General features: G+C 43.5%; 1 protein-coding gene across 1 annotated transcript in view; it reads right to left on the reverse strand.

Moving 5' to 3' along the window:
- Positions 1 to 8334, reverse strand: part of PRKAB1 (protein kinase AMP-activated non-catalytic subunit beta 1) — a 26625-nt gene extending 18291 nt beyond the window's left edge. Inside the window, exons 1-2 of the mRNA XM_082259051.1 lie at positions 8101 to 8334; positions 153 to 319 (exon numbers count right to left, since the gene is read on the reverse strand). Of these exons, the coding sequence (XP_082115177.1) occupies positions 153 to 319; positions 8101 to 8244 (311 nt within the window). The 5' untranslated portion in view covers positions 8245 to 8334. The remainder of the gene's footprint in view (positions 1 to 152; positions 320 to 8100) is intronic.
- Positions 8335 to 15258: the final 6924 nt, after the last annotated feature.

A 15258-nucleotide genomic window follows, 5' to 3' on the forward strand; every position in this document is an offset into this window, starting at 1 on the left:
TCTGAGGAACCAGCCAGGTCACATAAACATCATATTTAGGACATATTGGGGCATTTTGATTAGATATAAACAAGAGGGAGGGAGTAGCGTGTGTGTACAGAAAAATGTAAACATGTGCAGAGTAAAAATCAGAATAGGTAAAGGAGGTATACCTTCTGATGAGAGGGATTTTCCCCCAGTTGTTAAATGAACCAGCTAAGTAAATTTCTTTCCCTCCTCCAGTCCACCGAAAAACTGTTGGTCGAGCCTGAGTCGGAGCTTTGTCATTCACTTCTAAATCATGCTGCCATGCCAAAAATTCATCTTTTTCCATGGGAGCCTGTAAGGTCAACATAGCTAATATCACCTAAAACAGTACTCACTAAAAATATATTGCTAATAAAAATCTAAAGCAGAGGCCCTGTAGAATAAAAAGGTGATAGTTGTGATATTTTGCAACTGTTTTACTAAATGCAAATTTCCCAGAAAAAAATATAATAAAATTAATTTTAATGCAAAACCACACCATATAATACTCATTTTACGTTAAAATATAAAAAAAAAAAAAGGGGGAGGAGGTTGCATCAAATAAACAAATACCAAACATTTAAGGTCTCAAAATTGCATGCGACTGCAATATCGCCAAAAACAAAAAAGGTGCCCAAAAATCACCATAGGTAACACTTTAAATTGAGGAGCTGCAAAGGCATTTAGAGTTAACTAGGAGTTCTCGTGCTAGAATTGTTGTTCTCTCATGCTCGCGCCGATATGTCACACATGGGGTGCAACTGGTTTACGTGAACACCATGGGCTTGCACAGTCTTACACCTACATTAAATTAGAGCGGAGACTGTGTGCCAGGCCTTATTGCCACATCTGTGCCCGACCTCACAAATGCCCTTCTGGAAGAATGGTCAAACATTCCCATAGACACACTTCTAAACCTTGTGGACAGCCTTCCCAGAAGAGTTGAAGCTGTCATAGGTGAAAAGGGTGGGTCAATTCGATATTTAACCCTACGGACTAAGATCGGGATGCCATTAAAGTTCATGTGCATGTAAAGGCAGGCGTCCCAATACTTTTGGTAACACACACACACACACATATATATATATGCACACACACATACAGTGCCTTGCGAAAGTATTCGGCCCCCTTGAACTTTTCGACCTTTTGCCACGTTTCAGGCTTCAAACATAAAGATATAAAACTGTAATTTTTTTGTGAAGAAACAACAACAACTGGGACACAATCATGAAGTGGAACGAAATTTATTGGATATTTTAAACTTTGTTAACAAATAAAAAACTGAAAAATTGGGCGTGCAAAATTATTCAGCCCTTTACTTTCAGTGCAGCAAACTCTCTCCAGAAGTTCAGTGAGGATCTCTGAATGATCCAATGTTGACCTAAATGACTAATGATGATAAATAGAATCCACCCGTGTGTAATCAAGTCTCCGTATAAATGCACCTGCACTGCGATAGTCTCAGAGGTCCGTTTAAAGCACAGAGCATCATGAAGAACAAGAAACACCAGGCAGGTCCGAGATACTGTTGTGGAGAAGTTTAAAGCCGGATTTGGATACAAAAAGATTTCCCAAGCTTTAAACATCCCAAGGAGCACTGTGCAAGCGATAATATTGAAATGGAAGGAGTATCAGACCACTGCAAATCTACGAAGACCTGGCCATCCCTCTAAACTTTCAGCTCATACAAGGAGGAGAAGACTGATCAGAGATGCAGCCAAGAGGCCCATGATCACTCTGGATGAACTGCAGAGATCTACAGCTGAGATGGGAGACTCTGTCCATAGGACAACAATCAGTCGTATACTGCACAAATCTGGCCTTTATGGAAGAGTGGCAAGAAGAAAGCCATTTCTTAAAGATATTCATAAAAAGTGTTTAAAGTTTGCCACAAGCCACCTGGGAGACACACCAAACACGTGGAAGAAGGTGCTCTGGTCAGATGAAACCAAAATCGAACTTTTTGGCAACAATGCAAAACGTTATGTTTGGCGTAAAAGCAACACAGCTCATCACCCTGAACACACCATCCCCACTGTCAAACATGGTGGTGGCAGCATCATGGTTTGGGCCTGCTTTTCTTCAGCAGGGACAGGGAAGATGGTTAAAATTGATGGGAAGATGGATGGAGCCAAATACAGGACCATTCCGGAAGAAAACCTGATGGAGTCTGCAAAAGACCTGAGACTGGGACGAAGATTTGTCTTCCAACAAGACAATGATCCAAAACATAAAGCAAAATCTACAATGGAATGGTTCACAAATATACATATCCGGGTGTTAGAATGGCCAAGTCAAAGTCCAGACCTGAATCCAATCGAGAATCTGTGGAAAGAACTGAAAACTGCTGTTCACAAACGCTCTCCATCCAACCTCACTGAGCTCGAGCTGTTTTGCAAGGAGAAATGGGAAAAAATGTTAGTCTCTCGATGTGCAAAACTGATAGAGACATACCCCCAGCGACTTACAGCTGTAATCACAGCAAAAGGAGGCGCTACAAAGTAATTTTGCACGCCCAATTTTTCAGTTTTTTTATTTGTTAAAAAGTTTGAAATATCCAATAAATTTCGTTCCTCATGATTGTGTCCCACTTGTTGATTCTTCACAAAAAAATTAGTTTTATATCTTTATGTTTGAAGCCTGAAATGTGGCAAAAGGATGAAAAGTTCAAGGGGGCTGAATACTTTCGCAAGGCACTGTACATACATATACACTAGCCATTTTCTTCTTCAGTTCTTCAGTCTATGCCCATACCTATACCCATCTCCGTCCATTGACTGTTCTGGTATTGTCTCTCCTGATAACAGCCCAATAAAGACATATGCTCTACCACACAGCACTACTGCCTCTTGCAAAATGTCACTTTGAAGGCAGCAAATAGAACCACGGATCAAGCCTTTAAGCTCATCTTCAGCTTTACAGTCACTTGAACTAATTCTTTAAAGCGTTACTAAAGGCACTTTTTTCTGTAAATAAAATAAACATGCTAAACTCACCTGCTCTGTGCAATGGTAATGCACAGAGCAGCTCTAAACTTCCTTCTCTGGGGCCACCGGCTGGCAATCTTGGCTCCTCTTTTTCTCTGTGTGCTGCCATAGCACAGCTTCCGAGCTGTGCGCCTAAGGTGCCATGCTCCATAGACACACAAGGTGGGGCCTGGCTACCTCCCCTCCACACATCAATTGATTGCCAGCAGCAGGAGCCAATGGCTCCTGCTGCTGCCCGAGTCCCTGTGTAAAGAGGAAGAATGGTGAAGAGATCAAGCTGGTGCATTCCACCTCTTGAGCTTATCGCTATTTATATTCGACAGGTTTATGGTGCTCGAGCAGCATAGTTTCTGGAGCTGCGATGCTGGGTTTAGCTGGTCTCAGCCCCTTCAAATGTATGTGTATGCCTGCCCCTCCCATCCTCCTACCCAATTCATTTACACAATACTTTACCCACTTTATGCTCCTGCTATCGCCGAAAGATGGCTACAGCACGGCTCTCTCATTCTGGGCGAGCATACCAAGCTCCCACACAGCCCCCCCCCCCCCCCCCCCCCTTGGGCACGCTCTGTGATCGCGGTAAAGGGACAATCACAGCAGCCCTTTACCATGTAATCAGCTGTGTCTAATCACAGTTGATCACAAGTAAACAACTGCATTTCTTTCCTCAAGTTGTGGAGAGCCAGTAACTGGCAAGTGTGACAGGGGATGACAGGGGGTGGGGGGCGGTGGGTGGGGCGGCTGGCCTAGGCTCTCACCGAGAGGCTGAGCCGGGTGTCGGTTCATGCACCTGGTGGATCTCGACTCCATGGTCGTGATGGTGCGGTGCCAGGACAAACTTCCATGGCGGCTTCTGCCCGCTCTCTGCTAAAAATGGTTCACAGGAGTGCATAACAAACTGCACTCCTGTGATCCATAGGAGATGTACAGCCAAACGAGCTTTGGTTGTACATCTCCTTTAAGTACCACCAAAAGAAAGCTCTGTCAAAAAAAAGGTAAAAATTTCATTTAGCATGTACTAGCGTTTACTAAGAAAAAAAAACAATATAACTAAAAGATAAATAGGTAAAAAAAAAAAAATTGTGGTCACTAACTCTGTACAGGCATACCCCACTTTTGTACACAATAGGACCAGAGCATGTATGTTAACCGAAAATGTAATTAAAATTAAGCAATACCTTTTTACTTCTCAATGCATGTAAATACACTAGCTCTATGGGAAATCTTGGTCAGCTTTACAGGGCACTGCTCCTGAACCATAAGTGACAGGGACACCAAACTTGGGAAGCATGTTAGGGGGACCCAGGACTACGACATGGTAGATTACCTAGGCAAGCTGGCCAACCCCAAAATCGGATAGGTTGTAGTCCTGGGTCCCCGCTCGGTGCTCCCAAATTTTGGTGTCCTTGTTACTTATGATTCGGAAGCAGTGCTATGTCAAGCTGACCAAGATTTCCTATAGACGTCAATGTTAAAGACGGGGAGCAGTGCCATGTCAAGCTGACCAATATTTCCCATAGACACCAATGAGTCTGTACTCGCTAGTGTATGTAAAGTGAGGGTACGTAAAGTGGGGTATGCCTGTAAACATGTAAAAATAAATGAATAAAAGTTTGGCTTCTTTGTGAGGTGACCTAAGAAAATTCTGTACAATGTGTGTACAGAACTCCCCCAGAAATCGTATTTCCTGCTCGAGTAATTTTCTTACTTTTAGCACAGATCTAAAAACAGAGTTTTTTTTTTTTGAAGAATTATACTTCCCTAGTTGGCATTGTCCCCCAGTACCTCTAACACTGAGTACAGAGCGATCGAACACCGCCGTTCGCTCAGTTCTCACAGCTCCATGAGCAGAAAGCCAGTGACTGTTAGTCACAGCTCTCCATTCTGCCCCCTCCTCGCTCACTGGAGTGCTGGGCTGTGGAGTGGATGAGAGCGGCTGAATCAGCCTCTCGGCAAGCCGCTGAGAGGCTGAGTCCAGTGGCGGTCAAGACCTGTGGGCAGATCCCGAATTCAGTGTCACAATCTTGCTCGAGCCTGGACCCGCTGTGTGAGCTTTCACTGCATTTCTTTAAAGCAAAGAAAGGTCATATGATGCAGCAGTCCCAGTCCTTTTGGTATCCACATTTACGTGATGTGGAAACCTTCTATTGGCTGTCCAATGTGGTGGGGTCTTCTAAGGATCCAGAAGAATAATGACTTCAGCAGTGGGACTGTAGAGGACCAATAGGCTTGGGTTATCTGCAGTGCTGGATTAGTGGTCCTCCACATCCAGATCCAGCCAGTAAGTCTGTTTTTCAACAGAACAAGTTAGAAAGCAAATGTAGCAGCTATGAGTGTGGAGACAAACTAATTACCATTGACAGGGATACTTACAATGTCCGCTTTTATTTGTTCATGTAAAACCTTTATCCCAAAAGGGAACAAAAAATGGTTGCTGTAACTGCGGTGTGATCTGGAAGTTTGGCTTCAATTTGTTAGTGTATCAAAAGTTTGCTAGTACTCCTAACACTCCCCTCCCCCGCAGACTGACAATGCTACTGTCCAAAGGCGACACTGCTGCTCCTTCATCCAGAGTGGAAGAATTCTAATACAGGTGTCTTACTAGCCAGATCACCAGGTGAACATAGTGAAAGGTGGGGGCAGTGGCTAGTTGTTTGTTAGAGCTGAAGTTAGGGCTCTTTCACACAGGCGGACCGCTCAGATCCGCCTGTCAGGTTTTTTTGGCGGATCTGAATGGTCCCCCCATGCATCCCTATGGGGCATCAGATGTCAGCGGAGACATGTCCGCTGACATCCGATCCGTCAAATCTGGACGGATGGAAACCCTATTTTCCATCTGTCCAGCAGATCGGATAACGGACAGACGGTCCGTTCTCATCTGATTCCCCCATAGATATGTATGGGGCTCTGGCAGCTGTGTCTCTCAGCAGATCGATCCCCCGCTGAGAGAAACGGAGTCTGTCCGACGGACGGAGTGTGTGAAAGGGGCCTTACTCTGCAGAGCTCAGTGAGGAGAGCTCTGAGAGCTGACTGGAGAAGAGACACACAACCCCCTCCACACAGCAACAGAGCTGAGGCTGTCAATCTGCTGGAGATCCATCCCCGTCATCATTTTTCTCTTGGTGTCAGGAAAACTTGTCAGAAGTGACTCAAGGTGATAGAGAAATGAAGGAAGCAGCAAACAGAAATGACACTTAAGACTTCTTTCACACTTGTGTGACTTGTCCTGCAACTAGAGACTGCAAAGTTGCATGATAAGTCCTACCCCATGATTTCCAAAGAGTACCGTTCATATCTGTGTGACTAAGTCGCAGCAACTTCAAGGTAGTCCCTGCACTACTTTGGTCCGACTTTGATGTGACCTGAGGTCCATAAACCTCAAGATTACACAGGCATTGCTTTAAGTCGCGCAACTTTCAGATCGTACACGTGAGTAAGAGGCCTTTGTGCTTTTAACCACTTAAGCCCCGGGAGATTTTACCCCCTTCCTGACCAGGGCCTATTTTGCGATTCGGCACTGCATGACCTTAACTGACAATTGCGCGGTCGTGCGACGCTGTACCTAAACTAATTTGACGTCCTTTTTTTTCCCACAAACAGAGCTTTCTTTTCTTTCAAAAAAAAAAAAAAAAAAACGCAAAAAGCATATTTTGATTGGTTTGCACAAAAGTTATTGCGTTTACTAACTAAGGGAAAGATTTTTGTCATTTTTGTTGTTTTTTTTTTTTTTTTTAACGAGTAATGACGGCGATCTGCAATTTTTTTTGCAGGACTGCGACATTGCGGCGGACAGATCGGACCCTTGACTGACATTTTCGACACTTTTGGGGGTACCAGTGACATTACTACAGTAATCAGTGCTATACATATGCACTGTTACTGTAAAAATGATACTGGCAGTGAAGGAGTTAACTTTATTGGAGAGGGAGGGGTTAAGTGTGTCCCTAGGGGAGTGTTTCTAACTGTGATTGGCTGTGGCTACTAGTGTAAGAACAGAGATCAACGGTCCTACATAGTAGAACCGTGTGATCTCCATTCTTACACAGGGAAGAATGACAGGCGGCTTTGTTTACATTAGCCGCCTGCCTTACTTCCGGTGTAACGGACGATCGCGAGTGCCCGGCGGACATCGGGTCCACCGGGCACACGCACGAGGGGGGGTCTGTGACCGCGTGGGGGGGGGGGCACATCCAGTGGCGCGCGCTCGCTCCCTAGAGCCTCACAGGCTAGCGTTGTAGTCCTACGTCACTTTGCCTGTGAGGGGCTGACCGCCGCAGTAAATAGTCGTGTGACGGTCGGCAATCGGTTAATGGAGGCGAGTACGCACTATAGAGGGATATGCTTTCTTCATATTTCAGGTCTGAGGTTTACAACCACTTTAAGCTTATATTTTGAAAAAACATTCATACTAAAATTCTGATCAGTACATTTGACGACTTGATGAAAGTCATTAAAAACGTTATTTGCTTTTGTAAAGAACGAACTTTCCCAAACAAAAAACACAAAACTCTGTTCGAAGTTTCCTTCCTGCTCCTCCAAACGTTCACATTGCTGCAGTGGAAAACAAACGACTCCACTAATGATTAGAGAATCCAAGGAATGTTCTAAAAACATTGGATTTTCAAAACATAATTCTGCTAAGACAAGGCCAGCTTTTAGAGCGACAGCTGACTGCCCAGTCATCGACCCTTCCAGGGGTGACGCGGCGCTCCCCAATAGGAAGTTCAGGGAGACTAATAAACCAGCTGTCATCTCTATAAAAGGTGAAGAAAGAAGCTTGGGAAGAAAATTAGGAGAAAAACAATGAAAGTGGGGCTATTAACACGCAAGAGATGAGATTTGATAGTAAGGAAGTGATTCATGTCATTATTGTGGAGCTGCCCCTACATTGTAGATAGGAGGAGTGTATAGAGCAGCAGGTGTGAGTGTATAGAGTGTATCAGTGCAGGCAGAGATGTGTGAAGCTTGTCCCCGCACACACCCACATGTCTGTGTCTGTCACTGCAGCCTGTCATCACCCCAGTGACATGTCCTGGCTCCCTGCGGCCTACCCCCTCCTCCTCCTCAGGACCTGGCAATGACAGAGCCGACCAGCACTCCGACTCACCTTGTTCTCCTCGGCTGGGTACATGTCAGCGTCCTCTGGGCTGTCCATTAAGATTTTGGCCCGGTCTTCCCCTTTGGTGGCTCCGCCGCCGCTGTCCCTTCGCCCCTTCAGGGGTCCGGGCCTCTCGCTGCTCGTATTCCCCATCTTCGAAGCACAACAACCGGCGAACGTTCAGCCTAAAGGACTTTATTTATGTCTTCTCCACTTCCGCCTCCTGTTTCCGGTAAGGATGGGACGCACTGTGCGTTCCACGCCTCGATACCGAACTCATGGCGCTGGGTTTGGCGTGGGTCGCCCCGCCCACGTTGTCTTGCTATAAAAAAGCAGCGTGGCCTGTTTGAAATTAGGTCAAGCCTTTTCATTTTAGGAATCTCTAGCTGGCCACTGGTATTAGCAATAAAAAGAAGTAGAAGAGAAGTTTTGCTTTTAAAGAGGAGGTAAACTGCAGATTGAATTTTTGTTTTCTGATCTGTAAAATAAAGGCATAATGTGCTAGAATGTGTCGCATACTAGCACATTATGTGAAACTTACCTGCAAACCAAGCCCTCCACCAATGCGTTGTCACCGACGGAGGCCGCATCCATCTTCACCTGTCTTTCTTTTGGATATGCAGACTCCGACTGTGTGAGTGGCTGGACTGTAGGGTTGCCACCTCGTCCCTTTAAAGAGGAAGTAAACCCTCCTCTGCAAGTTGTACCTATAGGTGATCCTATGATAAGGCTTACCTATAGGTACTGTAAATGTCTCCTAAACTTGTACTGTTTAGGAGATATTTACCTTACATGCAGCCAGTGACGTCACTGGCGCATGCGCTCTGAAGGAACGGCCGCTCGTGCCGTTCCTTCAGTGCCCCGTGCCGTGACCGTCAGCTCCCGCGTGCGTGATGTCACCGCGGCTCCGGCCAATCAGATGGCCGGATGCCGCGATCCCGGAAGACGGGCGACTGGACATGTCGCCCGTCATAGAGGTAAGAGGGCGTCACGGCGGGGGCTCGTTCTAAGGTAAGAATTTCATAATGAGCTAGTATGCGATGCATACTAGCTCATTATGTGTTTCTCTTTCAGGGTGAAGAAAAAAAAATATGTGGGTTTACAACCTCTTTAAATCAAGACATACGCTAACACATTTAAGACCGGAAGGATTTGCCCCCTTAATGACCAGGCCCTATTTTGCGATTTGGTACTGTGGTACTTTAACAGACAATTGCGCAGTCGCGCGACGCTGTACCTACATAAAATTGATGCCCCTTTTTCCCACAAACAGAGCTTTCTTTTGGTGGTATTTGATCACCTGTGCAATTTTTATTTTTTGCGCTATAAAGAAAAAAAGAGCGACAATTTTGAAAAAAAAAAAACTATTTTCACATTCTGCTATATGACATTCTAAAAAACAAAAAATGTAAAAATCAACATTTTTTAACATTTTAGACCACTTTGTTTTCTGCTGCATATTTCTGGTAAAAAAAAATCGCAATAAGCATATTTTGATTGGTTTGCGCAAAAAGTATCGCGTCTACTAACTACGGGAAAGATTTATGTCATTTTTATTGTTTTTTTTTCTAGTAATGGCGGCGATCTGCAATTTTTTTGCGGGACTTCGACATTGCGGCGGACAGATCGGACCCCTGTCTGACATTTTTGACAATTTTGGGAGGACCAGTGACATTACTACAGTATTCAGTGCTAAAAATATACACTGTTACTGTACTGGCACTGGCAGGGAAGGGGTTAACACAGTGGGTGATCAAGGGGTTAAATGTAAGCCTAGGGGAGTGTTTCTAACTGTATGGGGGTTGGGCTTTTGAAATGATCACAGAGACTTGATCTTATATGGAAGGATCAGAGACATTCTGTGATCATTCCAGAGAACGGTCAGCTGTGTTTACAACAGCTGACCATCGGAGCGGCCGGCACGGACTTCATATCATTGAAGTCAATGCAGGTCGCTCCGGGTCGCCCCAAAGAAGCTCCGGACCCTTTTTCTAAGTCGGAGCAACTTGTGTCGCTCCTATTAGAACGGGTCCACAGCTTCTCTATGGCAGGCGACCTGTCAGGCGACCAGGTCGCCTGACAGGTCACCCCAGTGTGAACGGGGTCTTAAAGGGATGAGGTGGCAAACTTAGGCTGGGGCCATGTGACGTCACTCTCGGTCGTGCAGGAGCCACCAGTTATAGCATAGGGCTCTAAAGGAACGGAAGGGGTGGCTTTTCCTTCACAGCACATGCATCGATGACGTAATCGGCTGCATATACAGTAAATATTTATGGTACCTATAGGTAGAGCTGCACGATTCTGGATAAAATGAGAATCATGATTTTTTTTGCTTAACCACTTGCCGACCACTCACATTGAACGTACTGCGGCAAAGTGGCTCGTTATCGTCCAGTGATGTCGGTCTACGTCGCTGGACTCCTCCCTCTGTGGGCGGTGTTTTCAGACACAGCGGGAGTTGGGCCAGGGGAGGAGCGGCGGTGATCACCGCCGCTCTTCCCCGATCGTTGGGGATCATGTGAGGAAATCTGCCTGCTTGTGTAAACCTACACATCTCCTATGTGACCGGCAGGGACAGATTACATGATTCAGCCTAGCTGAACCTGCGATCTGTGCCTGTGTCACACAATCCCCTCCCCCCACACACGTCAGTCATTAACCCCTTGATCACCAATAAAAGTTAACCCCTTCCCTGCCTTTGTCATTATTACAGTAACAGTGCATATTTATAGCACTGATTACTGTAGTAATGTCACTGGTACCCCCAAAAGTGTCAAAAATGTCAGTTAGGGGTCCGATCTGTCCGCCGCAATGTCGCAGTCCCGCAAAACAAAACGCAGATCGCCGCCAGATCGCCGCCATTACTAGTTAAAAAACAATAAAACTGACAAAAATTTCCCATAGTTAGTAGCTGCGAAAACTTTTGCGCAAACCATTCAAAATAAGCTTATTGCGATTTTTTTTTTTTTACCAAAAATATGTAGCAGAAAACAAATTGGCCTAAAATGTTAAAAAATTTAGATTTTTACATTTTTTTCTTTGGGGAATTTCATATAAAAAAAATGTGAAAAATATTGTTATTTTTTCAAAATTGTCGCTTGTTTTTTTTGTTTATAGAGCAAAAAGTAAAAATCGCACAGGTTATCAAATACCACCAAAAGAAAGCTCTATTTGTGGGGAAAAAAAGGACATACATTTTATTTGGGTACAGCTTCACACGACTGCGCAATTGTCCGGTAAAATAACGCAGTGCCGAATTGCAAAATAGGACCTGGTCAGAAAGGGGGAAAATCCTTCTGGGGCTAAAGTGGTTAATGGACATTTTTTACATTTATTTTTATTTTTTGATGTTTAGTTTAATACACACAAATATTTTTATTTCATCACAATTTTTTGGGCACATCGCACAGGTTATCAAATACCACCAAAAGAAAGCTCTATTTGTGGGGAAAAAAAGGACATAAATTTAATTTGGGTACAGCATTGCAAGACCGCGCATTTGTCTGTTAAAGTAACGCAGTGCCGAATCGCAAAATATGGCCTGGTCAGGAATGGGGTAAAATCTTCCGGTCTTAAAGCGGTTAAAAATACACTCATTGAGAATTTTTTAGTCAAAGACATGTAGCTAAATACATTTTGGCCTAAATATATGACAAAAATTGAATATATTGGATATTTTTTAACTGTCAAAGTAGAAAAATATTATTTTTTCAAAATTGTCGCTTTTTTTTATTAATATCGCAAAAAATGAAAAGCGCAGAGGTGATCAAATACCACCAAAAGAAAGCTCTGTTTGTGGGAAAAAAATTCTGTTTGGGTACGGCGTTGCATGACTGCGCAATTGTCAGTTAAATTCGCACAGTGCCGAATCGCAAAAAGTGGCCTGGAAATAAATCAGGAAAATCCTCCGGTCCTAAAGTGGTTAAAGATCACAATTCTCTCACGATTCTCAGCGTAACATCATCTTTCACATTAAACAAAAAATTGGGCTAACTTTACTGTTTTGTTTTTTTTTTTTTTAATTCATTGAAGTGTATTTTTTCACAAAAAATTGCGTTTGAAAGACCGCTGCGCAAATACAGTGTGACATAAAATATTGCAATGACCGCCATTTTATTCCCTAGGGTCTCTGCTAAAAAATATATATAATGTTTGGGGGTTTTGAGTAATTTTCGAGAAAAAAATACTGATTTTAACTTGTAAGCAACAAATGTCAGAAAAAAGCTCAGTCTTTGACCACTTGCTGACCAGCCGCCGCACTTTTACTGCGGCAGGTCGGCTCTATTAATGCGAAACCATGTACCTGTAGGTAGTTTCGTGTAATAGCCAGTGGGGGCGTGCACTGATTGGCCAGAGGGGGAGCCAATCAGTGGGTCTGGCAGACACAATGTCCGCCAGCCACCTGCGATTGCTCCCAATAGAGAGAGACAGAACGGCGGTCTGCCTATGTAAACAAGGCAGACCTTTTAGGTGTCTGATCTGTCGTATGCAATGTCGCAGTCTTACTAAAAATCACTGCTCGCCGCTATTACTAGTAAAAAAATAAAATAAATAAAAATGACATAAATCTATCCCCTAGTTTGTAGACGCGATAACTTTTGCGCAAACCAATCAATATACACTTATTGGGATTTTTTTAAATCAAAAATATGTAGCAGAATGCATATTGGCCTAAATTGATGAAGAAATTAGATTTTTAATTTTTTTTTATTGGCTGTGTTTCATAGCAGGAAAACTCTATTTTTTTTTAGTACAGTTTCACAAGACCGCGCAATTGTCAGTTAAAGTAAGGCAGTGCCGTATCGCAAAAAAATGGCCTGGTCATTAAGGGGGTAAAGCCTTCCAGTCCAGAAGTGGTTAAAGCAGATCTTTACTATCTGTGCACCACAAACCAAAATCCCTATTTACAGTGCCTTGCGAAAGTATTCGCCCCCCTTGAACTTTGCGACCTTTTGCCACATTTCAGGCTTCAAACATAAAGATATAAAACTGTAATTTTTTGTGACGAATCAATAACAAGTGGGACACAATCATGAAGTGGAACAGAATTTATTGGATATTTCAATTTTTGTTAAATAAAAAACTAAAAAATTGGGCGTGCAAAATTATTCAGCCCCTTTACTTTCAGTGCAGCAAACTCTCTCCAGAAGTTCAGTGAGGATCTCTGAATGATCCAATGTTGACCTAAATGACTAATGATGATAAATAGAATCCACCTGTGTGTAATCAAGTCTCCGTATAAATGCACCTGCACTGTGATAGTCTCAGAGGTCCGTTTAAAGCGCAGAGCGCATCATGAAGAACAAGGAACACACCAGGCAGGTCCGAGATACTGTTGTGGAGAAGTTTAAAGCCGGATTTGGATACAAAAAGATTTCCCAAGCTTTAAACATCCCAAGAAGCACTGTGCAAGCGATAATATTGAAATGGAAGGAGTATCAGACCACTGCAAATCTACGAAGACCTGGCCGTCCCTCTAAACTTTCAGCTCATACAAGGAGAAGACTGATCAGAGATGCAGCCAAGAGGCCCATGATCACTCTGGATGAACTGCAGAGATCTACAGCTGAGGTGGGAGACTCTGTCCATAGGACAACAATCAGTCGTATACTGCACAAATCTGGCCTTTATGGAAGAGTGGCAAGAAGAAAGCCATTTCTTAAAGATATCCATAAAAAGTGTCGTTTAAAGTTTGCCACAAGCTACCTGGGAGACACACCAAACATGTGGAAGAAGGGGCTCTGGTCAGATGAAACCAAAATCAAACTTTTTGGCAACAATACAAAACGTGATGTTTGGCGTAAAAGCAACACAGCTCATCACCCTGAACACACCATCCCCACTGTCAAACATGGTGGTGGCAGCATCATGGTTTGGGCCTGCTTTTCTTCAGCAGGGACAGGGAAGATGGTTAAAATTGATGGGAAGATGGATGGAGCCAAATACAGGACCATTGTGGAAGAAAACCTGATGGAGTCTGCAAAAGACCTGAGACTGGGACGGAGATTTGTCTTCCAACAAGACAATGATCCAAAACATAAAGCAAAATCTACAATGTGATATGTATGATCTCAAGGAAGATCAAATACAGCGCTTGCTTGAAACTATAGGTAACAATATCTCTATACTCTATATCTGGTGTGTATATTGCCAGTGTATAATAAATATCAGATTATCACAAAGCATCAGAATAAATTCCACTAGTTAATTGGTTGTGTGTAACGCTCTTGCGTTTTTTGTTAGTGAATGGATTTGCAGCTGCAGAATTATTACACTCAGTAGTCATGTAGAGATGTGTTGAACAAACATATCCAACTCTCAGGACTCATCACCGTGCACAGCCTGTTTTATGCAAATATACATACACTCAATATGATGTTCCTGGAGTGATAGGATGTATATGATAGTATAGAGGTGAGAGACAGGCGTTAGAAATGGTGAGCACTCAGTAGTAATATTCAGTGGTAGGTGATGATAGGTAGTATGCAGATAGGTTTAGCAATCATGTATAGTAACAGGTGGTAGGGGACAGCAGATGAAGTATACAAGAGAGAGTAACCTAGTGCAATGATGTAGATGATGGTAGGCTCAAGAGCTAGCAATCTATGAAGTTATGCAGATGATAGGAATAGTGCTTACATAGTAACAGTCCTTAGTATGCAGAGGTAGATAGTGTAAGTTAGTTAGGAAGAAATACCCTGTGGGGTACTTATCACAAGTTGGGTTAGTAGTAGCATGGTCCAGTAGCAAGAGAGTGATCCGGTAGCGAGATACGGGATCGGTAGCGAGGTTCCGGTTTTGTTCAGGCAAAGGAATAGCTAGAAGCTCCGGCAGCATAGGACAAGACTGGTCAAGCATGCGGTTTGAACGAGCAATGAGTGAGAGAAAACCGGCGATTGAAATAGCCGCTCATAGCGGCGCTCGGCGATGATGTCATCGTTCTTAAAGGTGTATGCGTTCCACCTAGTTAGCAAGGTGGGACGCAATATTAAGGTAGAAATGGGAAATAAGGGTACCAAAGGTACCAGAATCTTACATTGTGCAAATCAGTGCAAAGTGACGCAGCATAAATATATAAATACAAAGCCAATTCAATAGGTAAAAAAATACACTAGAGATACACTAAAGGTCTCTATATAAATATATAAATAGCCAAGAAAAAATTGT

This window comes from Pelophylax lessonae (genome assembly GCF_965119305.1).
Source record: "Pelophylax lessonae genome assembly, chromosome: 1".
Lineage (NCBI taxonomy): Eukaryota > Metazoa > Chordata > Amphibia > Anura > Ranidae > Pelophylax > Pelophylax lessonae.